Source organism: Suncus etruscus, chromosome 7 (assembly GCF_024139225.1).
Source record: "Suncus etruscus isolate mSunEtr1 chromosome 7, mSunEtr1.pri.cur, whole genome shotgun sequence".
NCBI lineage: Eukaryota > Metazoa > Chordata > Mammalia > Eulipotyphla > Soricidae > Suncus > Suncus etruscus.
In genome coordinates, this window is record NC_064854.1 from 20,338,946 (window position 1) to 20,363,738 (window position 24,793).

The window sequence follows — 24,793 nt, forward strand, 5'->3', positions numbered from 1 at the left end:
TCTCAGAGCATCTTACTTACAGGTGGGCCAGGAACATCATGTCCGGCGTCCCCTTGACTAACCGTGGCCCATATTGCAGTGACCTCTCCCAGGGCCGGGCTCTGAGTCATTCTTGGTGTTGTGTTGTCCTGCCTAAAATGCTTTTTCTCCCTCTACTGTCAGCAGTGACATTGGCATGTGACAGCGACAGGAAAAGGGGCCAGGACTTCCCTACTGCTGCCAATATTGGAAGATGCTGAATAGTGAAGCCTCTTGGCAGGGTGTGGTGCAGGCTGGGGTGACCCTGTTTTTCTGCTAGAGTATTGGAGAGGGGATATCCATGACAGAGAACACCCATCTCAACAGGACAGTGAAGGACACTGCAGCTTGCACTCCCATCTGCCCCCCTAAAACTGACATATTCCCCAAAGAAACCAAATTTTTCTTTTTTGTTTAAACTAGAAACCTTAAAACACTTTCCTAGCTCCCCCCAAGAAATACACATGGTTTCATTGGTTTGGCCAAAATTCCACTCATATTTATTGAAAATGCAAAACATAAGGCATTTGTGCTGAGCTATCCTGCCCACACCTGCTACACTTTCTGGGGACCCACTTTAGCCAAAGCATAAGGGTCAAAGCACCATATCTTGGGGAAGCCGCCATATTGGGTACCCACAAGCATGCCAGGCGGAAGAATGGGCTCAGCAAATGGGGTCAGAGTCTGGAAACTCAAGAGAGTTTTCCTTTCGGTCCTTGCAGTCCAGGTTCTCCTGGCTTTGTAGTGGCCAGGGCATTGAGATGGGGCACCAGCTGTCATTGCAATGAGGGATATCCTCGGTGGCTCATCCTGTGGGGGTCTGTGGGCAGCAGGAATGTGCACCTAAAGTTGGTTTGCCAGAGTCTTGTTCAAGTGCAGGCATTAACACACAACCAGGAAAGGGTTTGAGGTGAAGGAACATTTGTATCAAGCAACGGAAACAGAAATTCCAGGAAGGGTTGGGATGAAGTCAGGTTACCTGAGCCTAACAGGTAAGGAGGTGTCTTTGCAGAAGTCCCAGTACCTCCATTCAGGATCCCTGGATTCAAAGAGGCAGGAAGCCAGTCCTGAGCCTACAGTTAGTTAGATCTTACTTACAGATGGGCCAGGAATCTTACCCCAGCAGGGAGCAAGCTCGGGAGGTGCAGGTTGGAAACATGATTGGATGGATAATGGCCAGATCTCAGAGGGAGAAACCTCTACACTTGCCAACTGCTGTAGAAAGTCGGTCTGGATCTGGTTACTACCCGCTGCTCTGAGGCTGGAGTGATAGCTCAGCGGTAGGGCATTTGCTTTGCATGCGGCTGATCCAGGACAGACCTTAGTTCGATCCCCAGCATCCCATATGGCTCCCCAAGCCAGGAGTGATTTCTAAGCTCATAGCCAGGAGTAAACCATGAGCAACACCGGGTGTGGCCCAAAAACAAACAAACAACAACAAAACAATACCCAGTGCTCAGCACAGGAAAGGGCCTAACTCAAGGCAGCCATTGCCTTGGGGAATTGTTGGCTTGAAAAGCAGCCTTATGAGGCTTTCTCATGACACCCAGGGATGTTTTGAAAAACCACCATTCTCCTTACCAAGGCAGGGAAAAATGGGGATCCAAGGATTTGGGAGACTTGCTTTGAGATCACCATGGGTTGTGCAGTAGCAGAAGGGACACTGCTGTCCTTCTGAGTCAGAAGCCAAGCCCCTAATTCTTCCTCAATCAGGGCACCCTGGGGCGCATGGGGCAGAGACCAGCACCCCTAGTAGGACCCCCATGACTATACCCCCACCCACCCTGTGGAGTCTAGAGTAGATGCATGGCTCTCCCTAGCCCCGGCGGTAAGGGGCGCCTGCGGGCTCAGGGCCCCGCGCGTGGACGTGGAGCTTCTGGCTCAGCAGCTCCAAGTGGCGGCCGTGTTTGCGGGCCTGGCGCAGGGCGCGCCTCGCTTTGTGCACTCGCGCGCGCAGCTGCCGGTTGCGCTTCTCTAGCACCGCCACCTTCTGCTGCAGTGTCTTCACATGTTCCTCCTCCTCCAGCAGCGCCTTCTGCACCGATGAGCACAGGAGCTGGGGGGCACAAAGGCAACAGCTAAGTGTCCTTCACCCTTTAACTTTACTTAGCAAACCCTGGGCCTTACCCCCTTTCCTCCTCTCAGAATCCTCTAAGATGTCCCATGCAGCTGGGGAAGATCCTGGCCACACTGCTCCCCAGCTCAGTCCAGCTTTGGGGTGCGGCAAAGCTCGGGCCCCTGGGAACACTGCCAGCCTCCTTTCGCATGTCTCTGCAGAGACCATAATGAAAAATGAATCCAGTGCCCCAAGAGGCACAGATGTGTGATTGCCCCTCAGGAAGCAGTCCCACGGCCATGTCCACACTTGTCTGGCCTGTCAGCATCACACCCCTGGCTCCTCACCTGGAAGATGTGGGGGACCCTCAGATGGGGTCTGCACAGTTTTGCCTGGCCTGGACCTTACACTGGAGCCTTCAGACACAGCCTCTGGGGGCTCATGCCCTCTGCTCACGTGGATCAGGACAACTGCTCCCAGCCCTGGAGAACCCCATCAATTTCATGTTATTAAAAGCAAGTATTTTGGGGCCAGAGTGATAGCACAGGGGTAGGGCATTTGCCTTGCATGTGGCCGACCCAGGACAGACCCGGATTTGATTCCTGGCATCCTAAACCTGCCAGGAGTGATTTCTGAGCACAGAGCCAGGAGTAACCCCTGAATACAGCCGGGTGTGGCCCAAAAACCTAAAATAAATAAAATTTAAAAAAAAAAAGCATTTTACACACACACACACACACACACACACACACACACACACACACACACACACACACACACACCTGGGTCTGTCTACCACCTCATTTCTCATCTTTGGGTCAGAGAGATAGAACAGTGGGAGGGCATTTGACTTGCACACAGCCAACCCGGGTTCGATCCGTGGCATCCTATATGGTCCCCTGAATCCCGCCTTGAGCACTGCTGGGTGTGGTCAGCCCCCGCACCCCAAAACAGGATTTTTTTTCTTTTAGCAAAACTTAAAAATACAAACTGAACAATCTCAGCCTCCTTCTGTTCTAAAACTTCCAAACACACACAGAAGCAGTTTCTACAGAGGAGCCCCCATAGACCCATCTCCTCCCACAGCACTGTCTGGAACACCCCCACTTTCTTTTAAAATACCTTCAAGTACTAGGAGACAGATCATGCAGCTCATCCCCTCCTCAGGTTTCTCTAGTTGTGAGGACCCATGAGAAAGCGTGAACCTTACTGCCTCCACTTCAATGTGATTCCCAGATATTCGTGAGGCCCCTAATAGTTCATCTCCTACATATCTTCGCTTTAAATCCGGTTTCTTACACCATGATCAAAATCAAACTCCTATTTTGCATGTGGGGCCCATGGGAATGATATAGTTTTCTCTTTTTTTGTGTTTGGGTCACACCTGGGAGTGCTCAGGGATTACTCCTAGTTCTGCACTCAGGAATCATTCCTGGCAAGCTCTGTGAACCCTGTGGGGTGATGGGGACCAAACCTGGGTTGGCCACATACAAGGCAAGTGACTTGCCTGCTGTATTATCACTCTGGCTCTTTTCTTTTCTTTTTTTTTTTTTTTAAGCCACACCCAGTAACGCTCAGGGTTACTCCTGGCTATGCGCTCAGAAGTCACTCCTGGCTTGGGGGACCATATGGGACACCGGGGGATCGAACCTCGGTCCGTCCTAGGCTAGCGCAGGCAAGGCAGACACCTTACCTCTAGCGCCACCGTCCGGCCCCTACTCTGGCTCTTTTCTCTCTTTTGTTGTTGGTGTTGTTTTGTTTGTTTCTTTGGGCTACACCCAGCAGTGCTCAGGGATTACTCCTGGCTCTTTGCTCAGTAATTACTCCTGGTGGCTCAGGGAACATTACAGGATGCTGGAGATAAAGTCTGGGTCAGCTGCATGCAAGGAAAGTGCCCTACCCACTGTGCTATTGCCCCGGCCCTCTTTTATCTCTTCTTTATATATAAAAAAAAAAATTCAGGCCCAGAGAGATAGCACAGCGGCATTTGCCTTGCAAGCAGCTGATCCAGGACCAAAGGTGGTTGGTTCGAATCCCGGTGTCCCATATGGTCCCCCGTGCCTGCCAGGAGCTATTTCTGAGCAGACAGCCAGGAGTAACTCCTGAGCACTGCCGGGTGTGACCCAAAAACCAAAAAAAAAAAAAAATAAATTCATTCGTTTTGTAAGAGAGACTGACTGGATTAAGTCACAGAATTATTTTTTACATAAGCCTCTTTGTTGACTTAGCAGAAATCTCTTTGGGAGAGGATCATTTCTACCATGTAAATAAAAACAATATGAAACATTAGAAGTGAATTCCCTGACACATCCTTTGTTCCAAAACTCCAATATTTCTGTAGGCCCCAGGAATCTATTCTGCCTATGTGAACTAATTTGAATAAAAATCTTGGGGAGCAGAGACTTTTTTTCTGACCCATTTCAAGTGAAATCCAATTTACATTTCAAAATACACAAACAAGAAGACTAACTTCTATCAATCTTAGGCTCCAGGGTTGATCAGAAAAAATATGTCTAAAATGACAAAAAAATAAAAATGCCTGGGTGTTGCCCCCTCCACTCCCTCAGCATCTGAAAATGAAGAACAAGTGCCAAATGAGAGTAAATTGACAAGCAAGGCCTGTCAGGACATGGGGAGCTGTCAGGAAATGAGGTGCCCATACCCCAGGCCTTGGCAAGTCCCAACACAGCAAGGCTGGGGCCACACTATGAGAAGACCTGAGGAGGGACTGATGACAACAGTGTCCTCGGTGGATACAGTCTCCCAGGGCCATGCCAGCCTTGCCTACAGCACTCAGCCTTCATCTAGGAAAGCCCTCAGACTGGCAAAGTCTAGATTCAGTAGAGCTCGGTGTCATGACGACAGGAACACAGGGACAGAGACCCCAAAGCTGGGATTAGAGCCACTTCCAGAAGGGTTTTCTGCTCTGGATCCCTGTGACGCAGTGCTAAACTGATTCCAGACTAGGGTTTTACTGGTCTCAGGCCTCAGCAGGATGGTGCTGGCCACAGACAGGAACCAGGCCCTTTGTCAGAGTTGACCACACACACGCCCATCAAAATTCTGCGCAGGGTTGGACCATTAACATCAGCAACTGTACCTTTCTTTTAAAAGGGGCCTCTCAAACACTGTCGGGGGGGGGGGCTGAGCCTTTTTCCTGTGAGCCTGGGCAAGGATCAGAGGCTGGTGGAGTCCAGTGAGGCCCAGGGGACCAATGTAGTGCCAGGAACCAAGTGAAGAAAGCACCTGATTTATTTTTGTGTGTGGTTCTCTTCTTTTTTCTTTCCCTCCTTTCTTTCTTTCCCTCCTTTCTTTCTTTCCCTTCTTTCTTTCTTTCTTTCTTTCTTTTTCTTTCTTTCTTTCTTTCTTTCTTTCTTTCTTTCTTTCTTTCTTTCTTTCTTTCTTTCTTTCTTTCTTTCTTTCTTTCTTTTCTCTCTTTCTCTCTCTCTCTCTCTCTCTCTCTCTCTCTCTCTCTCTCTCTCTCTCTCTCTCTCTCTCTCTCTCTCTCTCTCTCTCTCTCTCTCTCATTCTCATGCCCCCCACACCAGCAGACTGCTCCCTTAGGAAGGAATTCTGCTCACAGACCTCCTGAGAACTAAGTTGGGGGGGTAGGGGAGGTGGCCCCAAATCCATAGGGGCCTCATCGCCTTCCTTGGGAGACTTCTATCCACACTCATGACCACAACTAGGATCCAACACCCCCCCAGGGTACTCAGGGTAGGCCTGCACCCTTTGGCACTGCTCCAACATGCCTAAGACCCCATGTTCCTAGAAAGACATCCCATGCACAAGAAATGGTGACAACCTTCTTAAATCTCTTTTTTGTCTTGTAGTATTGGGGATTCAACCCAGGGCCTCATGCATGTAAGGGAGGTATTCTGCAGAGTTCCAGCCCCAACCCCAAACTGTTTATGTTGAAAACTAATGATCCCAGTTCAGTGGAACTGAGGTGCAGTAGAGAGATGGATGGGGTTGAATATCAAGCATGGAAACATCTAATGGAAAGTCTGAAAACTAAAACGCAATTTGAAAGCAAGACAAGTAGGGAAGAGATTATGTCCATTTTCTCAAGCCCAAAAATTTAGGGGACAGGAGGGACAAACAGTTCTGTTTTAATCTACCCATTGGGATTTGGGAGCTGGGCAAAGGGAGCAATCAGGATGGAATCCAGAGATTCATTCATGTTATCATGAGGCACATCCTTGGCCTTGAGCAGCATATAAAGGAGCAGCTAAAAGGTGAGTCTTTGAAAGAGGGTCCCCAACATCAAAAGGGGAAAGAAATGATTTATGATCCTGCTGCCTTTTCGACTGAAATTTCTACCCACATGTGGATTGGATTATACTGGCAGATGTTAAATTGGGGGCAATGGATGACGATTTTCTTCAGCTTCCATCATGGCACAACTAGAAGTTTCCACACATGCTCTTAGGCAGAAAAGTCAAGCCAAATCCCTCTTCTAAAATAGGACTGGGACCTTGAAATAAAGCCTCGCCCAGCAGAGGAGATGGGGAGGTTTCTCTACAGAATCACTTTCTGCTTTTCCGAGTCTTGGAGTCCAGTGGTAAGAGACCATTTACTCACCATGTGTCCCCCGTTCCCCAAGCTTATGTAACAGCCACTTTCTGAAGGCCTGTCAGAACCTAGTGGTTCTTGCGGCGTATTATTTGAAGGGAAAGAGTGACCTCACTTCTGTTGACAAGGACTGAGGATCGGAAAGAGTGGGTTCTTCCTGTGGCTGAAATGTGCCTCCCCTCAATTTATGAATCTTTCTCTGTATTACTGGGAAATGATTCGTTTGCTATTAAAGGAGATGAGAGGCCATTTCTGCATTCATAGCCACCCCATTGTTACCCTTTGCTATTGAAACTGTGGGTCATATGGAAGGTGCGTCTGGGTTAAGGAGTGGATGTGTCAATGCTCAAGTCAACTCAGGCCCTTTTGTTGGTACAAATATTTGTCCCCTGTAAAGCCAAACCAGTCTCCTCCCAGAAGCTGTTGTTCTCAGCTTTCCACAGCTGCTCTCCAAGGACTACTAACTACCCAGAAGCCACACCCTAGAATGGACACTAGTATCTTTAATGCAAAAACCTGAACCTTGAGGATTCAAACTGCAAAACCTTTCCCAAAGCACACCCCTCTGCAATGCCTCAAAGTATTGCAAAATACAGGAGGCTGGAGCAATAACACAGTGGGGAAGGCATTTGCCTGGCATGGAGCTAACCCCAGTTTGATCCCTGGCATTCCATAAAGTCCCCCAACCCTGCCAGGAGTGATTTCTGAGCACAGAGACAGGTGTGGCCCCAAAACAAACAAGAAATACAAGATCCAGAAGCCTCAGCATGTACAGGGCTGCCTGCCCTGGCATTAATGCATTGAAGCAGAGGGAAAGCAGTACAAGAGCTAAGGGAGAATCTAGAAGAGAAGCTCATCCATCACTCTGGGGCCCCCTCACCTGCCTTTGCCACCACCACCCCCACAGCCCCCCTGCACAGATGCATGACATCAGCACAAGCCACATGACAGAACAGCCGAACTCAATTCTCTCTCCAAGCAAACAGTATGGGCTGTTCTAACGTGTTGGGCTCGCTGAACCTGGAAAAAATGCACATCCTGCCCTGGGTTTCTGGCTTCATCTCCAGCAAAACATCAGAACAAACATGTTTCCAGTTTCTGCCTTCCTTGCCAGCAGCAGGAGCCCTGAAAGCCATGCCCAGAGTTTAGGACACAGCTCAGACCCGAGGCTCTGGGGCAAGTGCAGATCATTAATTTGGAGGGGACAGTTTGAGCTTTGGGAAGGACAGGAGGGAAAGCAGCATCTCTCCTGCCACATCGAACACTAGTGACTATCCAACCAAACTCTTACATCTGGGTAGAGCAAGGCAGGGGGCATTTGGCAGGCAGGCCCAGTTTCCTTAGTAAGGAAAAAATAAGTGTGGGCACAGCTGTTCAGGTCACGCAATGTCAAGAGTGGAAACAACCCACCCCAAGTACTTAGCAGCAGGTATGGAGAAAAATCACTGGGTGTGTCGGGCCCTGTGCCTGCCAGCAAGGACCCTGCAGCTTAATTCAGTGCTTCTGAGCCTTGAGGCCATGACCCGGAGGTTCTGTGCACACCTGTGCTCAGGCATTTGGCTGGGAGGATGTTTCAAGGGCCAAGGGGGAGTCTTGCAGCCCTCCAGCAAATAAAGCCTCTGGACTAGGAAACAACAGGGCAGTTTCTATTACACATATAATCCCAGGATTTTGTGAAGTTCCTGATTTCCTTCTAGAGCCATGGTTCCCCAAAATATAAACTGTCTGGGAACACTGACAGTTTTTGAAGAATGAGTGTCGCGCCCATCTAACTTCCTCCCGCTCTATGCGCACTCTCATTCAGTCCTCTATGCTTTTCTTTTCTTTTTGTTTTTCTTTCCCTCTATGCTTTTTTCTTTTTCTTTGGTTTTTGGGCCATACCCGTATGGAACACCGGGGGATCGAACCGCGGTCCGTCCTACGCTAGCGCTTGCAAGGCAGACACCTTACCTCTAGTGCCACCTTCCTGGCCCCTCCTCTATGCTTTTCAAAGACAGCTGAGGGCTCGAGGAAGAAGTGAGGTTGCAGGAGAGAAAAGGTCATTGTGTGGCCTAAAGAGCAGAGTCAGAAGAGAGGAAGTAAGAGGCAGATGTTTGCATCTCCAACCTTCTCAGGAACAGAGACATGACTTTGGGCACTAGTTGGTGGTGAATCCCAGTAGGGAGGCTTGGGGTCATTCCCTGTCCAAACCTTAACTCCTAGAGCAGGCCCCAGCACAAAACAGGCTCTTGGAAAATACTTGTTGAGTAATTGAATGAAGGAATAAATCAAATGAATCACTTACTCCTGTAAATGAACCAAATTCCCCCAAAGAGGAAGATTCACAGAGCTAGAGAGGGCATTTGCCTTACAAGCAGCTGACCCTGGGTTGATCCCTGGTACCCCATATACTCCCCCCAAGCACCACCAGAAATGATTCTTGAGTGCAGAGCCAGGAGGAACTCCTGAGCATCACCAGTTGTGGTCCAAAAACCAAAAACTGGGGCTGGAGTGATAGCACAGCAGGGAGGAAGTTTGCTTGGCATGACGCCAACCCAGGTTGGATCCTCAACCTCCCAGACAGTCCCCCAAACCTGCCAGGAATAATTTCTGAGCACAGAACCAGTAGTAAATCCTGAACGCCGCAAAGTGTGGCCCATAAAACAAACAAAGAAAGTAAGAAACACCAAAAGACACCACCCTTAGCTGGGGCTCATCCGGTTAGATGAGGCAGTGAGTTAAGTTAGCTGCCCTCTGTATCATCAGACATGCTACATAAATAGTCATGTGAGAGCTTCCCTCAGCAAACCTAGATCTTCCCAAATCTTCACCACCTAACCTGGTCTACTCGATCAATATTTCCTGAATCAGGACAGTAGCAAACCCACACAGCAGTGAAGGGGAAGGGATCTACCTACCCCTCCATATTAGCCCAAGAAGGAAGGCTCCTCGAGTGACCAGCCTGTGTCCCAGAGGCTATACCCGAGAAGCAACAGGAATCTGGAGGTAGAAACCCAGTCACAGAAAGCCTTTCCCTACTTCTCCAGAAACCATGGCAGGGAGACTCAAGAAAATAAATACATGATGCATGCAGTTTCTGTGAGCATCTGATAAGTGAGTTCTGGGGAGCGAATATAGCAAGTCTGTCACTTACAGGGAAACACCAGTATTATCTGTTGCCAGTGACAAATTTCAAGCTTTTCAAGCACAGCTCAGAATTGGGGAGAACTTTGCAGCACATATTGGACCTTTCCTGAATGCTGATTTGTCTCGTGATGCTGATAGTGCTATGAAAAAGCCGGGTGTTATATGCTGAACAAATACTACAAAACTCAACCTTGATCCCATCTCAGAACTCTACCCTCTCTCAGCTGGTCAAGCCATCCAGTTACAAGGTAATACATGGGTCGAACTCAAAGTGCAGGCTAGAGAATGAATTTTCACGTGGAATATAAAATATTCTTTGATAGGGTTTAGATGCTGCAATAAAACTAAATGTTAGAAGTCATCACTGAGTCTTGAGACAGAATCAAAGGATACAAAAGGACATTTAACAGGTCCTCAAATACTTATTCCACTAAAGTTCAATTCCTCCATCTCTAGGGGATGTTTGGCCTTTAAACAAATCATTTAAACTTTGGGGTGGAGTGTTTTTGGCTTTGGGGCCACACCTGGCAGTGCTCAGGGCTTATTCCTGGCTCTGAGCTCAGAAATCACTCCTGACAAAATCAGGGGATCATATGGGATGCTGAGGATTGAACCCAGGTGGGCTGTGTGCAAGGCAAAGGTCCTCACTGCTGTGCTATCTCTCCAGCCCCCTAAATTATATTCTTATGCTGATTTAACTATACTATTACAGCATACTTCAAGGGTTATATTAAATCAAATAATTTCAGAGCTTTAAAGATTTATACAAACCAAATTTTGACTTTTTTCTTTTGGTTTTGGGGCCACACCCAACAGTACTCAGGGCTTACTTCTGACTCTGAAGTAAGAAAGTCATGAATGATAGTGCATCCTCTTATGTGCCTTACATGTGGCTAAACTGCATTTGATCTCCATAAGGTCCCCCAAGGTCCCCCATAAGGTCCCCCATGTCTGTCAGGAATGATGCCTGAGCACTGGGCCAGGAGTAATCTATTAGCACTTTTGGGTATGAGTTCCTCACCTTCCACAAAGAAAATCTTAAAATCCATCAATGTACAAAAAGTAAAATTTACCTTGAGGACCTAAGGCTATCTTTGATAATGCGGTTTACTTTATAAAGAAACTAAAATAAATAAAAACAACCCCCACTCAAAAGGAAAAAAATTATAAGGAACTCCTGTAACACAGGGGTTTAGGAATCACCTAAAAGAAATGGTAGAGTTAGATAAATATATCATTTATGAATCAAGACGAAAAGAGGGGCCAAATAAATAGTACAGGAGGTAAGGCACTTGCCTTGCATGTGGCAAAATCCACCGAAGAACATATGGTTCCCTGTGTAGCACCAGAGATCATCCCTGAGCCCAGAGTCAGAAACAGCCTCTGAACAGGGTGTGGCCCCAAAACCAACTTTAGAAAATAAGAAGAAATGGAAAAACAGAATCCAATAATAAAGAAAGAAGGCAAAATTTATATAGTGATTTTTCTAAACTCCCAAAAAAGAAAATCCCAAGATCAAATGTCTTCCAGCTGAATTCTAACAGGCAAGAAAAAGAATAATACCAGCCATGCTTAGATTCTTCCAAAAACAACAAAAGTAGAGAATGTCCTTCCAACCTCGTTTTATGAGGCCAGACTCTCTTAATATCAAAGACACTACCGAGAGAGAGAGAGAGAGAGAGAGAGAGAGAGAGAGAGAGAGAGAGAGAGAGAGAGAGAGAGATTTCACTGCAGTCCAATATCAAGGGCAAACATAGATTCAGAAATCCTCAATAAAGCATAAGAAAACTAGATTCAATGACAGATTTAAAACTACATATTATTTGCCCCTGAGATGCAAGGCTGGTTTAAAATATGTGGGTCAATGTGACACATCACAACAATCAAATGAAAGCAACAAGCCATGTGATCAAAGACCAATTTGGGATGCTCCCTTGGGGGAAAAATAATCCCTGAGCACATAAGTAAACCCAGAATACCGTCAGGTATAGTCCCAAAATGAAACAAAACAAAAAGACTGGTGCCACAGCAATATACAAAGGGTAAGGCACTAGCTTATTTATGCATGTGGCTGTTCTGGGTTTGATCCCTGGCACCTTATATAGTCCCCTGACCTCTGCCAGGAGAGATCCCTGAGCACAGAACCAGGAGTAAGCTCTGAGCACTGCCAGATGTGGCCCTCAAATCATATACACATGTCATACATTTTTTAATTGATTCATTGATTGATTTATTGATTTCTGGACCACACCCAGCAGCACTCAGGAGTTATTCCTGGCTCTGCACTCAGAACTCATCCCTGTCAGGCTGGGGAACCATATGGGATGCCAGGAATTAAACCGGGTCCCTCCCAGGTTGGCCACATGCAAAGCAAATGCCCTACCACTGTGCTATCTCTCTGGCCCCCATATGTTATACTTCAAAATCGCCTCCCACCACTCTTTATAGTTTACTGAGTCGTTACAACAACTTCATATGATTTCTCTCTTTAGTGCTCCTTTACAGAAAACAGGTTACAGATCATTCAAGGACCCAGTCAAGATCACACCTTTGAGAATGACAGTGCCAGCCCAGAGAAATGCCTCCTACCCTCCTACCAACCCCAAAAAGGGGCAAAGAGAAAAAAAAAAAGACAGAGACTACACCCACCCAGAAACTCTGCATAGCTCTGAGCATGGGTCAGTTTGGGTCTGGGCCCTTGGGGACAGTTCCTGCAGGGGAGGTAAGGAGCCAACTTCTGTTCTGACAGTCAAACTCATCTTGAAGGAAATAAAAAGGAAGGGACAGTGTCCTTGGCAATGAGAGTGGGGGTAGGGGAATCCTGCCATCAATCTGGGGGATGTTCTACCCTGCCAAAGACTCCCCATGAAACCCCATTAACACCACCACACTGAAGCAGACAAGCCCTGACTCCTTGGCCCTTTCTGAAAGCAAAGCTGTTTCCAGCTAACTATGTCCCAGGTGAACTGGGAAGACAGAACTAAAGAGAGGGGAATTCTGTCTGCAGGAGCCAGTCTCAACATCACTCTGGCTGTGCACACGTCCAAGTTCCCCACACACTTTGCCTGAAACGAGAGTCCCAACTCTGAGGATGTCCAGGAGGGAGAAAGGGAGAACTGCCAGGGAGAATAAATTGTGCCCTTCACAACGACTAAGCTGATTGGAGCCCATAGCACAACAGCAACAGCTAAAGCAGTGAAAGGTCAAAGGTTCTTTGGCCTTGGCCAAGATTTGCCTTGTGCTACAGAGCACAGAACACAAGCAGGGTTGCAAAGTGCAGTGACCAGGGCCAGCGACAGTGGTCACAGAAAATAAATTTGACACAAGCTTTAAGAAGCTTTCATCTGAGCTGAAGCGACTGTACAGTGGGGAAGGCACTTGCCTTGCAATTAGTGGCCTATGATTGAATTCTCCACATCCCATAGGGTCTCCCGAGCACTGCCAGGAGGAGTGATTCCTAAGTGCAGAGCCAGGAGGAACCCCTGAGCACCGCTGGGTGTGTATGGTCCCAAACAAACAAAAAGCAATAAAACAACATCCCTACACTCATTCCTACTGAAACAATGACCAAGTGTGGGAGCAACTTTTTTTTGTGTGTGTGTGTGTGTGTGTGTGTGTGTGTGTGTGTGTGTGTGTGTGTGTGTGTGGTTTTTGGGTCACACCCGGCATTTTTTAATTCTTTCTAGGATTGAGGAGCAACCCGAGAAGGCCGCAAAGCCTGTTGTGAAAAGATGCATCAGTTCTTTGCAGGATGGGCCCGGAATGCACAACACAAAGTGGGAGGCAGAAAGACAGAGAGTTGGGAGTTGTCTGAGAAGGAAATAGGCAAGAGACCTTGCTCAGGTGTTGTTCCTCATCTGCCTCAGATCTCCAAGTAGAGTCACAACTGAGACTCAATTTCCGGCAGTTTGTGACCATTCCTTAAGAAACATCAGAGGTGTCAGTGAAAGTTTGCAAAGAATTTCATTTCCATCTCAGGTTAAGTTCTCAACTTCCTGAGGGCTCGTATGGAACCTCCTGTCAGGAAGTCAGAAATGGAAGGCACCGAGTGTGGGGACCATTAGAGGCTACTTCTAAAAGTTGCTACACAGCCACGCGACAAGCCAGGACCCTGTTCTCTTCCCCAAAATGAAGCTTCTGAGCTCTCCATTAGAACCATATGGGCCTTCCCAGTCCTGGTTATCTCGAGGTGATTAATGGAGAGTAGAAAACATTCCCACACGATCAGCATCTGACCGCCAGAAATGGGGCTGCAGCCCTCACAGAGAAACGATTCTCCATGGTTCTAATATTCTTTCTGTTTTTTTTTTCTTTCTCAAATCATAGAAAATCAGATTCCAGGGAAATGTTAATAGCTTCATTATGTGACCACAGGGCTAATAAGTCACATCACTGAAGAGTTTGGGGTGGAAGCCAATGAGGTATTTTTGGAATGATATCTGTTCTCTTGATTCTCACTGACTTTTAGCAAGGATGTCAAATGAAAAGCAACCTCCCCCAAATAGAAGAAAAGGGGCAAGGGAAAAGTTCGACTGAGACTTGGGATACTCAAGTATATTGGGTAAGTTCAGTGCTCAGGCGTTATCAGCATAGCTTGGGAGGACCAAGGCAGGGAAAAGTGGGGGAAAGAGACACATGCTTGAAACCAAGTTGGGAATAAAATGTAAAACAAGCATCCAGAAAATTCTGGTAAGCCAGGGGACAGGCGTAGAGGATCCAGGAACACTTGTGGATCAGGACAGGAGGAAATTTTTGATAGTGTGAGGATGAAGAATAATGGGTCATTCATGAGCATTTCTGCCCAGCAAGAGAACTGCTTCAATACAAACTCTCCAGGTACCTAGTACCATGGGCATCTGAGAAGGAATCTGGAAGAACAAAGCAGCTTCTCTAAGCTTCTCTAAGGCCCCAGAGAGTGGCCAAGTCGATCTCATATGAGTGAATCCTAACTCGTGCAAACTGGCTCATGAACCCACAGAAAATCCTTTCCACGCCCATCAGAACTCAGCCCACCACCTGCCCTAAATGCTTTTAGATGGGGATTGGGCTGACAGCTGCTACCTCCGCTCTCCCAGCCTGGCTGTCCCAAAACAAGGATGCCACAACCCCCTCCCAGTCAGCCCCACTGTGCTTTCTCCTCAATTTCCCCACAGCTGAGATTTGCCTCACTTAGGGGAAGATCCATTTTATATTTTTATACCCTGACCATCCTGACCTTTACATTCCACAGCCACTCTGGACTCCATGAACCTCTATGTATCATGTAACTGATCTATAATTAAGGACATAAAAGTGTAAGCTAGGAAATGACTTCATTTCCTAGAGGACTTTTTACTTTCCCTTTAGAAAATTCCTGAGAGCCCAATGTTCTATGTAACAATCATCCTAATGGTCCTTTCACTATATTTCCCATGTGAAGCACAAAACCACAATGGGTGTTCCATAATTACATGTTTTTAAACATGGTTGAATATAGTGTGTCATCCCTCTGATGTCGATGATCCTATTATTCCATATTAGAGAGAAGATTGGAGGAGCACATTAATCTACCTCATCTTCTTCACTTTATGAAGAACTCCAAGCTAAATAGTAAAGTCTCAGGGAATGCAGACTTATGAGTTTTGTTTTATAACTGCTTGGAGGGAAAGAAATCCACTATGGCCTTTTGGAAGTACTCTCAGTGCATAGAGGAAAGCTGGGCTGTTTCTTACCCTACTGTCCTCCTGGCTCTCCCAGTCACTGGAGAAGGTCACCAGTTGCTGCCCTTCAGAACAGTTGGAGAATTGGAAAAGGCTGGAAAACATCCTTCTGTTCTCTTGCGTGTCCGGAAAAATGGCATCTTGGAAATTGACACCGTGAGGCAAAAAGTTATAATTTTCATCCATCCTAGATGGAAAGAGGAAGCAGGCAGAGATATTGACTGGACATGCAGGAGCTGTGTCATACTTTAACCAAGAATCAGGTGTTGACTGTTATGTCAATCCCACATCTTTAGTGTCTGCCTTAGAGAACTGACTCCTAACCGGTTTCTCTCCCTCACACTTCCAAATGTGTCCTTAATATTTTTTTTTTTTTTTGGTTTTTGTGCCACACCCAGTAACGCTCAGGGGTAACTCCTGGCTATGTGCTCAGAAGTTGCTCCTGACTTGGGGGACCATATGGGACACCGGGGGATCGAACCGCGGTCTGTCCAAGGCTAGTGCAGGCAAGGCAGGCACCTTACCTTTAGCGCCACTGCCCGGCTGTGTCCTTAATATTAAGTCTTCAAAATGGTGAGTTTGTTCAAGTCAGGGGAAAGCATGTTTGAGCATGTGGCTGACTAGTTCTCTCCTTTGTTTTATTTTATTTCTTCATGTTGGTGTTCAGGTCACATCCAACAGAGCTCAGGTTTACTCCTGGCTCTGCACTCAGGGCTCACTCCTGCAGACTTACAGGAAACTATATGGGATGCTGGGGATCGAACCCAGGTCAGCTGCTTGCAAAGCAAATGCCCTACCCATTACACCATCACTCTGGCCCCATGGCCTCTCTCCTTTCTAGTGTTCCTGTTTCCTCAAGAAATGAAGGTCAGGGGTCGGAGAGATAGCATGAAGGTAAGGCGTTTGCCTTTCATGCAGAAGGTCATCGGTTCGAATCCCGGCGCCCCATATGGTTCCCCGTGCCTGCCAGGAGAAATTTCTGAGCCTGGAGCCAGGAATAACCCCTGAGCACTGCAGTGTGTGACCCAAAAACCACAAAAAAAAAAAAAAGAAATGAAGGTCAGGTGTGATGATCTGTGTTCATATCCTGCCACTGTTACTATTATTTAGTTTAACAGGAAAGAATTCCTTCAACTCTCCACGTTTTAGTCTTCTAGTTTTTTTCAAAGAGAATGGCAAGGCTGAAGTGATAGAACAGTAGGGAGGTTTAATGCCTTGCATGTGGCACAACCAGGTGTGATTCCCAGTACCATATATGGTTCCTGGAGCCTACCAATAGTGATCCCTGAGCTCAGAGCCAGGAGTAAATCCTGGGTCCAGCCAGATATAACCCAAAATTTAAACTATATACATATAAAAGAGGGTGAAAACACACCTTCTTGGTAGTGGTGCAATGACTGCAGCTGGAAATGGTTGCACTGACAGTGTGGTAAATTGCTTGCAAGGATAAAGAAGGCAGAAAAGGAAAAGGAGAGATGAAAGGTCTATACTTCAGACCAGTGACTCACCAGGGAGTCTGTCTGTGGCCCTGTGCTGCCCCTCTCTTCACTGCTCTTGCACTGACCGGGATCTAAACATGTCTTCCTGGGCCCCAGAATAATGCAGGAAGAAGGATTTAATGCTACTGCTGACATACTTTATGGCCACGCAGTCCTGTGAAATGGAAATCAGACAGACTCTGGTTTGGCTGTTTCAGTCCTAATTTGCTGTAAATATGTCACAGCAAAAGATGAAAGAGTTGGCAGGATCCTCGGACAAATTGTGTTTCATGATAAAGTAGGAAAGAAAAAAAAATCTTGTCTGCTCAAGTACTTAAGTTCTTCATTGCTCAGAAGATGAAGCTTTCCAAATGTTGGATACTTTCATCCCGGACTCTCCTAAGTAAATTCATGAAAAATAGCCAGGGAGATAATTCCAGTGGCAGAACACAAGCCTCAGATGTACAAAGCCCTGGGTTCCAACCCCTGCATGGTCCTGGGAGTCCCTAAGTACTACACCTAGCTCTCCCAGCCCAGTTTGACCCACAACTTCCAAGAAAAAAAAAATCTAAGTTATGTTTACTGTATGAAGAGAGGTACCATCTACACTCCAGCTGCGTTTATTTAGAAACTCTACTTCTCCAGTAATTAAAAGAATCCAACTTGGTCTTACGAGTGCCTTCAAGCCAACACAAAGCACACCATGAATGCTAAACTTAGGCTTTCTGGCTTCAATATAGAAAACATGTGTTGCTGGGACCGAGGAATGTACCCCCTTGGGTTGGACTAACTGTGTGCATGCTGGGGGTGACGTCAGATCTCAAGCACCACAAGAGACTCCCAGATAGAGCGCTAGTCCTTCCAACAACTCTGTTGTCCCTTCAGAGAAGTCTACACCTTCCAGTAGAAAAGGTGGCACCTAAAAACCTCCGTCCACTGTGTCAAGTGTTGTCTGTTTGTCTATCTGTGGCTTGTGTCTCTCCTACCCCAGATGGGCTCCATTTGCTGCTCTTACTCCAAACCCAGTTCAGGGCCCTTCTGCTGAATTCTGAAAGTGCAGCACATCCAACCTCGACCTCTGGCCCACTTTCTCCAAACTTGGAAAGCTTTGGCATGGAACAGCCTATCTCTTTCTATCCTCAAAAAGATCCTTTCTACCCTTCTGCCCCTTGGAAAGCTGAGAACAGGTGTGTGGGCAGCTGGGCCAGCAGGAGAGAGATGAGCTGATGTGGGGGCTGAGATGAAACTAGAAGAAAGGGAATATTTTATTCGGATGCCCGGAGTTTACGTCTGCATTTTAACTTCCACCAGCCTCGCTTCTCAATGAAGGAAGATGAGGTGACTGGGAATGGGAGGTCAGTAACCCTTAAAGCCAGTGACAGGGCTGGAAGCCTGGCTGGCAGCCCACTGACCCAGATTCTGTTCCCTGCTGGACATCGGGTCCCCTGAACCCTGTCAGAAGTGATCCTGGAGCACAGAGCCAGGAGTACACCTTGACCGCAGGGTATGGCCCGAGGAGAGATGGAATTCCCCTCTCCAAAAAATGAAAAGAAAACACAGAAAGTGTAGCCGTACCCGATCTCAGTTTTTCTCACCATCCCCAGCTAATTCCACTGAATCTAATTTTTTTCAAAAGATGCTGCAGAGGGCTGGAGAGATAGCATGGAGGTAGGGTGTTTGCCTTGCATGCAGAAGGTCAGTGGTTAGAATCCCGGCATCCTATATGGTCCCCCAAGCCTGCCAGGAGTGATTTCTGAGCATAGAGCCAGGAGTAACCTTGAGCGCTGCCGGTGTGACTCCCCCCAAAAAAACAAACAAACAAACAAACAAACAAAAGATGCTGAAGGTTGGGATAGGATTCCTGGGACTTTGACACTATTATGATCATCTGATGGAAACTGCAATTAAATTGTTGGTTTGGGGTTGATTTGGGTTTTTTTTTGTTTGTTTGTTTGTTTTTTAAGACTTTGCCTGGAAAATGCTTACTAGTGCTAAAACGTTGGGCTCAGCCCCGTTTTTATTTTTTATTTTTTTTTTTGTTTTTTTTTTTTTGTTTTTTTTGGGTCACACCTGGCTGTGCTCAGGGGTTATTTCTGGCTCCAGGCTCAGAAATTGCTCCTGGCAGGCACAGGGGACTATATGGGGCGCCAGGATTCGAACCGATGACCTCGTGCATGAAAGGCAGACGCCTTACCTCCATGCTATCTCTCTGGCCCCCCCGTTTTTATTTTTCAGCAGTCCCGGGGGCGCCTGAGATCTCAGCGGCACAGGAGAGCATTCCAGCCAAGGAGAAAGGGTGAGGAGCTAAGGAGCGATGGCTCACCTGAGGAAGAAGAAGTAGGCGGCGTCGGGCACCACAGTGTGCGAGTGGCACGAGAAATAGCCCAGGCCGGTGAGGTTGAGGCGAGAGCCCGCGGGCACCGCAAGCATGCTGCCCCACGCCTGGTCACACAGCATCTCCACCTCGGCCAAGTACAGGAGCCCGTCCTGGCTGGCCTCCAGCTGCCAGGGCAGGGAGTTGTAGATGCCCTGGTCCTCGGGGTGCAGCGCCAGGACCTTGGCATACACGATGATCTCCGCCAGCTCAGCGCGGCAGCCTTCGCTTAGGGGTCTCCACTCCGACGGCAGCTGGCAGCCCCGGGTGGTGGCCAGCAGGCAGAGAGCGGCGAGCAGCAGCGGGCTGGGCATGTCGGCGGCGGGCACTGGGCAGGGCGCACCGGACAGGACGCACCGGGCAGAGCGCACCGGGAAGAGCGCACCGGGCAGAGCGCACCGGGCAGGGCGCACGGGGCCGGGCGCACTACCCAGGGCGCATGACGAGGCGCCCTCCCTTCTCTAGCCCGGGAAGGGCAGCCTGGGGTGCTCGCAGGGCTGCCCCGGAGCTCCAAGCTCCCAGTGCCCTGGCCCTGCCCGCGGCTTTAACAGGCTCTTGGGGGTGGGCCCGCCCCCATCCCTCCTGTCCTGCCCCCACCCCAGGCGCAAGGGCGGAGGGAAGGGGACCCGCCAGGCGTCCAGTGGCCAAGGGGTATGCGATTTGGAGAATGGGGGAGACGCAGCGAGAACATCCATAGAGGGGGGCGGCCCCCCAATTTTTTTTTTGTTTGTTTCTGTCTCTATCTTTCTCTACTTTTGCTTATTTGTTTTTAATGGCAATATTGGGAAGTTTGAACAAAAGATTCAGAAAGTCTTTTTGATCTGGATTTTACTCAGATCAGATTTTACTCAGGAATTAGCTTCTAATTCCTACCCTTGAGACACGAATTTAGAAATCAGTTCCTGATAGCTGAGAACCAAATTCTCCACCGTTTTTAGGGTGAGTTTTTTGGTTTTGGTTTTGGTTGAGGGGGCTGTCAGTAAATACTGGGAAGGTCAACACACCCCTCCATGCAGTCAGTATCAAGGGCTCCAGTCACAAAAGCACCTTCTCTCCCTAAAATTCAATCTATTGATTTTTTTCCCCAAAAATGGGGGCCACATTCGGTGGTGCTCAGAGAATCACTCCTGGCAGTGCTCAGAGGACTATATGGGGTACCAAAGACTGAACCCAGGTTAGCACCCTACAAGGCAAGCACCTTACCCATCTACACACACTCTCTTTGAGATTTTTTTCTGGGGGGGGCACCCCCAGTTATGCTCAGGGGTTACTCTTGGCTATGTGCTCAAAAATTGCTTCTAGCTTGGGGAATCATATGGGACGCCAGGGGAATTGAACGACGGTCTGTCCTGGGTTAGCACATGCAAGAAAAACGCCCTGTCGCTTGCGCCACCACTCAGCCCCCCCCCTTTTTTTCCTTTTAGACACTGTGGTTTGCACTACGATTACTGAAGGGATATCATGCATATCAGTTTACGGCAGGGGTTTCAAAGTCGCAGCCCGCCCTCCGTACAACATTTTGTGGCCCTGCCCTAGAGGAATCTTTTTTTGTTTTGTTTTAGTTGTTTGGGTCACAACCCCCAATGTTCAAGGCTTACTACTGACTTTGCACTCAAGGATCACCCCGACTTTGCCTCCTGCGGCCCCCAGTTAAATTGAGTTTGAGTCCCCTGGTTTACACCCTTTCAGCACCCAGATCTTGTCAGAGTGATAATTCCCAGCTCTCATTGTCTTAGTAGAGACACAATTTATTCAATAATGATTAAACAGCATAAAGACACAACGATACTGGTGTAAGAGCATAAGCCACAGCTGCTGCCTTCCAGAGCTCTCCATCACCTGCCAATGCTCCCCCAACATAAGCCCCCCCCCTGCCTCACAGAGCCTCTGAATGCAGATATATCTTCCAATAGTGCTTCCTTTAACTTCCCCTGCCAGGCACTGACTTGACATCCCCAAAACTCCAGCAGCAAGAGGAGGGCTCAGCCTGACTGGCTTCAGCTCAGAATTTGCCGTGGGTCTGCCTAGGACTTAAATCCTAAAGAGGCCCAGAGAGGCCACATTCCTGGGAATATGAAACAAAGAACGTTCTTCCTTTGAAATCATTTTCCTCAAGGCTCTGACTTCCAGAGGCTTCCCCAATGCTCAAAATGTCCACACAGAGGTCTCCCTTCTGGCGCCCTCAGAGGCAGGAAGCCTGTGTTAGTTTGCAGATAAAGAATAGGGTCCTCTCTCTCTCTCTCTCTCTCTCTCTCTCTCTCTCTCTCTCTCTCTCTCTCTCTCTCTCTCTCTCTCTCTCTCTCTCTCTCTCTCTCCCTCTCCCTCTCCCTCTCCCTCTTTCCCTTTCTCCCTCTCTCCCTTTCTCCCTCTCTCCCTCTCTCCCTCAATTGCTCATGACTGAGTTTCAATCCAACACCCACTTCTTTGCCAGTGCACATATCTGGCCACCACTGTCCCCAGTTTCCCTCCATTGGCGCCAGTGGCCCACCCCTTATACGGCAAATACTTTCCTTCCTTCCCTCCCTCCCTCGCTCCCTCCCTCCCTCCAGTAGTTCCAATAAGTTTGCCTTTTGCTCCTAAGAAGCTTCACGGGAAACAAAAAAGAAAAAAGAAAAAAAAGAAAAAAAAAAAGAATAGGGTCACATCCTTGCCTGGTTCTCATAGCTGCATGTGGTGAAGACTGCTGGGAATCCCACTGGAGGTTAGGACCCCCCTGCCTGGGGTCCCCTCACTCCCAAAGGGGAGTACAAGGGATCTCCAATGTAAGAGATGGCTTTGAGCAGTTGAATGATAAATGCAGAGGGTAAAAATGCTCCCTCTGTACCTATTTCCATTTAGAATCTAAACATTTCAATGTAAGGATGCTGAGCATTTGCATTTGCTTGGCGGACTTAACATCATAACAGAAATATTTTTTCCTTTTTTGGGGTGATTGTGGTTTTTCAGCCTCATCCAGAAGTGCTTAGGGCTTATTCCTGGCTCTGTGCTCAGCGGTCATTCATGGTAGGGCTTGGGGACCATATGTGGTGCCAGTGATGGAGGCAGGCCAAGTGTGTGCAAGGCAAGCTCCTAACCCCTGAACTGTCTTTCAAGTTTAAGAGCTGTTTTTGGACCATCATGGCATTTGAAATACTCACTGGGCTCTGGGTTTATTTTGCCCTTTGTGAAAAGGACAGTGTCTTCTTCCTCATGAGACTCAAGTGGGATCTAACCAGAGTTCATAATTGTGGGGGCCAGAGAGATAGTACAGTAGTGTTTGCCTTGAAAGCAGCTGACCCAGGACCTAAGGTGTTTGAATCCCGATGTCCCCTATGGTCCCCCGTGCCTGCCAGGAGCTATTTCTGAGCAGAGAGCCAGGAATAACCCCTGAGCACCGCTGGATGTGGCCCAAAAAAACAAAAAACAAAACAAAAAAAAGAGTTCACAATCTCTCACAAAGCATTTCTCTGCCGAGCTGGTCTTTCCCCAACTGAACTCACATGCTGAAATGCAGACACCAAATAAATGAGAGGGTTGATCAATAGCTTGGACTCTAGGCCAGAGAGATAGCACAGTGGTAGGGCATTTGCCTTGCATGAGACAGACCCTGGACAGACCCAGGTTCGATTCCTGGTATCCCATATGGGCCCCCAAGCCTAGCAGGAGTGGTTTCTTAGTGCAGAGTCAGGAGTAACCTGAGCACCACCAGATGTGACTCAAAAGAAACAAAAAAAAGTTTAGACTCCTATGGGTCTGGAGTCATAGCACAACTGGAAGCCTGAATGCAGGGGGAATGGGCAAGCTGGGTGTCACCAATTCTCCCTTCACTGCTGGATCCTAACAACGGAATGGAGCTAGAGCCCCCAAGGGCTGGGAAGAAGGACCATATATCCTATCAAGAGTTGCTCAGATCCCTGAGGCTTGTCAAGAAGTAGCTCTTTCCCATAGGAAGTGAAGTCTCTGAGGGGGTTTGGGGGAGAGTGGAGCAAAGTTCTTGAAAGCGGTGATCCTCCCTTCATACAAGAAAAATCCCCAGCTGGACTCACTCGGGGACCTCAGAATCACAGACCAATTGTCACCCTTGAGCTTTTGCCTGTTATCTCAACTTGCCCGGATCTGCTCAGCAAGCTGTGCATAGCAGAGTGAGCTGCCTGCATGGGAAAGTTAGAGACTCCAAACATACATGTCACATGGTTTCCATTTTCTGCTTCCTTTTTCTAGTTTTTTCAAACCAGTTGCCTCAAAGAATGAAAATACTGTTGAAAGTTTGCTGGAGACTTGGGGATGGATTCCACTGTCTCTCAGGTTCTGGAGGGCCACTTGCTGAAAAATGACTCAAGTGTGGCATGAATTTGGGCTTTCTGAAGTTCACACTGAAAGCTAGGCATGAAAAGGGTTAATCAAGATGGTTCTGGGATGTCAATTCAACCAAATCATGTTGAGTACACAACCTTTTTTTCCCCTTCTTTTGGCATCAGGAAAAAGTCCAACTAGTTTATTTATCGCATAACCCCAAAAGCGTTACAATTTGTACTTTTATTTTTTTCCTCTTAGGAATTTTTTTTCTTGCAGTGCCAGAAATCTAGCCCAGGGCCTTAGATATGCAAGACATTATGCTCTACCATTGGGCCACATCTCTGCCACCCTAGAGGATTTTTTTTTTTTTTTGCATTTATGAACCTCTCTCACTGTGCTCTCATTGCCAAGGCGAAATGTGTCCAGAATTTCAACAACTCCTATCCCAAAGGAAAAGCACATTCCAGAAGAATTTCTGCCTTTCCCAGATTTCCTAGCACTGACTTTATTATACTTAAAAATAGCATGATTTTTGGGCTGGAGCAATAGAACAGCAGGTCGGACATTTGCCTTACACGCAACCAACCTGGATTCAATCCCTGACATCCCATATGGTCTCAAGCCCACCAGGAGTGATTCCTAAGTGCAGAACCAAGAATAACCCCTGAGCACCACCAGGTGTGGCCCCCCCCATATATATATAATTGACTTAGCTCCAGGGAATCCTACTTTATACACTAATTTATATTTCCTTTTTATATTCTCACATTGTATGTTCATGTAATATAGTTTTATGTCTCAAATTATTTTACTGACCGACCATATCCTGCAGAAAAACTAAGTATATAATTAGAAATCAAAATGTATAAATTAATCTTAGATTCATTGTAAGATTTCCTATTACCACATAGCTCTAGGTATCAATTCAATATTTCTAGTTTGAATGCTTATTGTATCCCATACATATTAGAAATTACATAATAACAGCTTATTGAAATAGCATACATATATCTAGTTTTTTTAATAAATATTTTCATTGGGGCTGGAGTCATGGCACACGCAGTAGGGCATTTGCCTTGCATGCGCTAACCTAGGACAGACCATGGTTCGATTTCCCAGTATCCCATACGGTCTCCCAAGCCAGGAATGATTTCTGAGTGCATAGCCAGGAGTAACCCCTGAGCATCACCGG

General features: G+C 47.5%; 1 protein-coding gene across 1 annotated transcript; it reads right to left on the reverse strand.

Moving 5' to 3' along the window:
* Positions 1–1,834: 1,834 nt before the first annotated feature.
* CCDC3 (coiled-coil domain containing 3) lies at positions 1,835–19,640 on the reverse strand. The gene is made up of 3 exons (XM_049777527.1): positions 19,276–19,640; positions 15,487–15,661; positions 1,835–2,074 (listed from the first exon to the last, which is right to left on the reverse strand). Exons 1-3 carry the CDS (start codon positions 19,638–19,640, stop codon positions 1,835–1,837), a joined length of 780 nt encoding a protein of 259 aa, XP_049633484.1.
* Positions 19,641–24,793: the final 5,153 nt, after the last annotated feature.

What these genes read in the sequence shown, in the direction of transcription:
- CCDC3 (XM_049777527.1), bottom strand. Translation starts at nt 19,640, where the DNA reads ATGCCCAGCCCGCTGCTGCTCGCCGCTCTCTGCCTGCTGGCCACCACC. An exon ending in GCCTACTTCTTCTTCCTCAG is followed by an intron (nt 15,662 to 19,275) that starts GTGAGCCATCGC and finishes CTTTCCATCTAG; the next exon opens with GATGGATGAAAATTATAACT. An exon ending in AGAGCCAGGAGGACAGTAGG is followed by an intron (nt 2,075 to 15,486) that starts GTAAGAAACAGC and finishes TGTGCCCCCCAG; the next exon opens with CTCCTGTGCTCATCGGTGCA.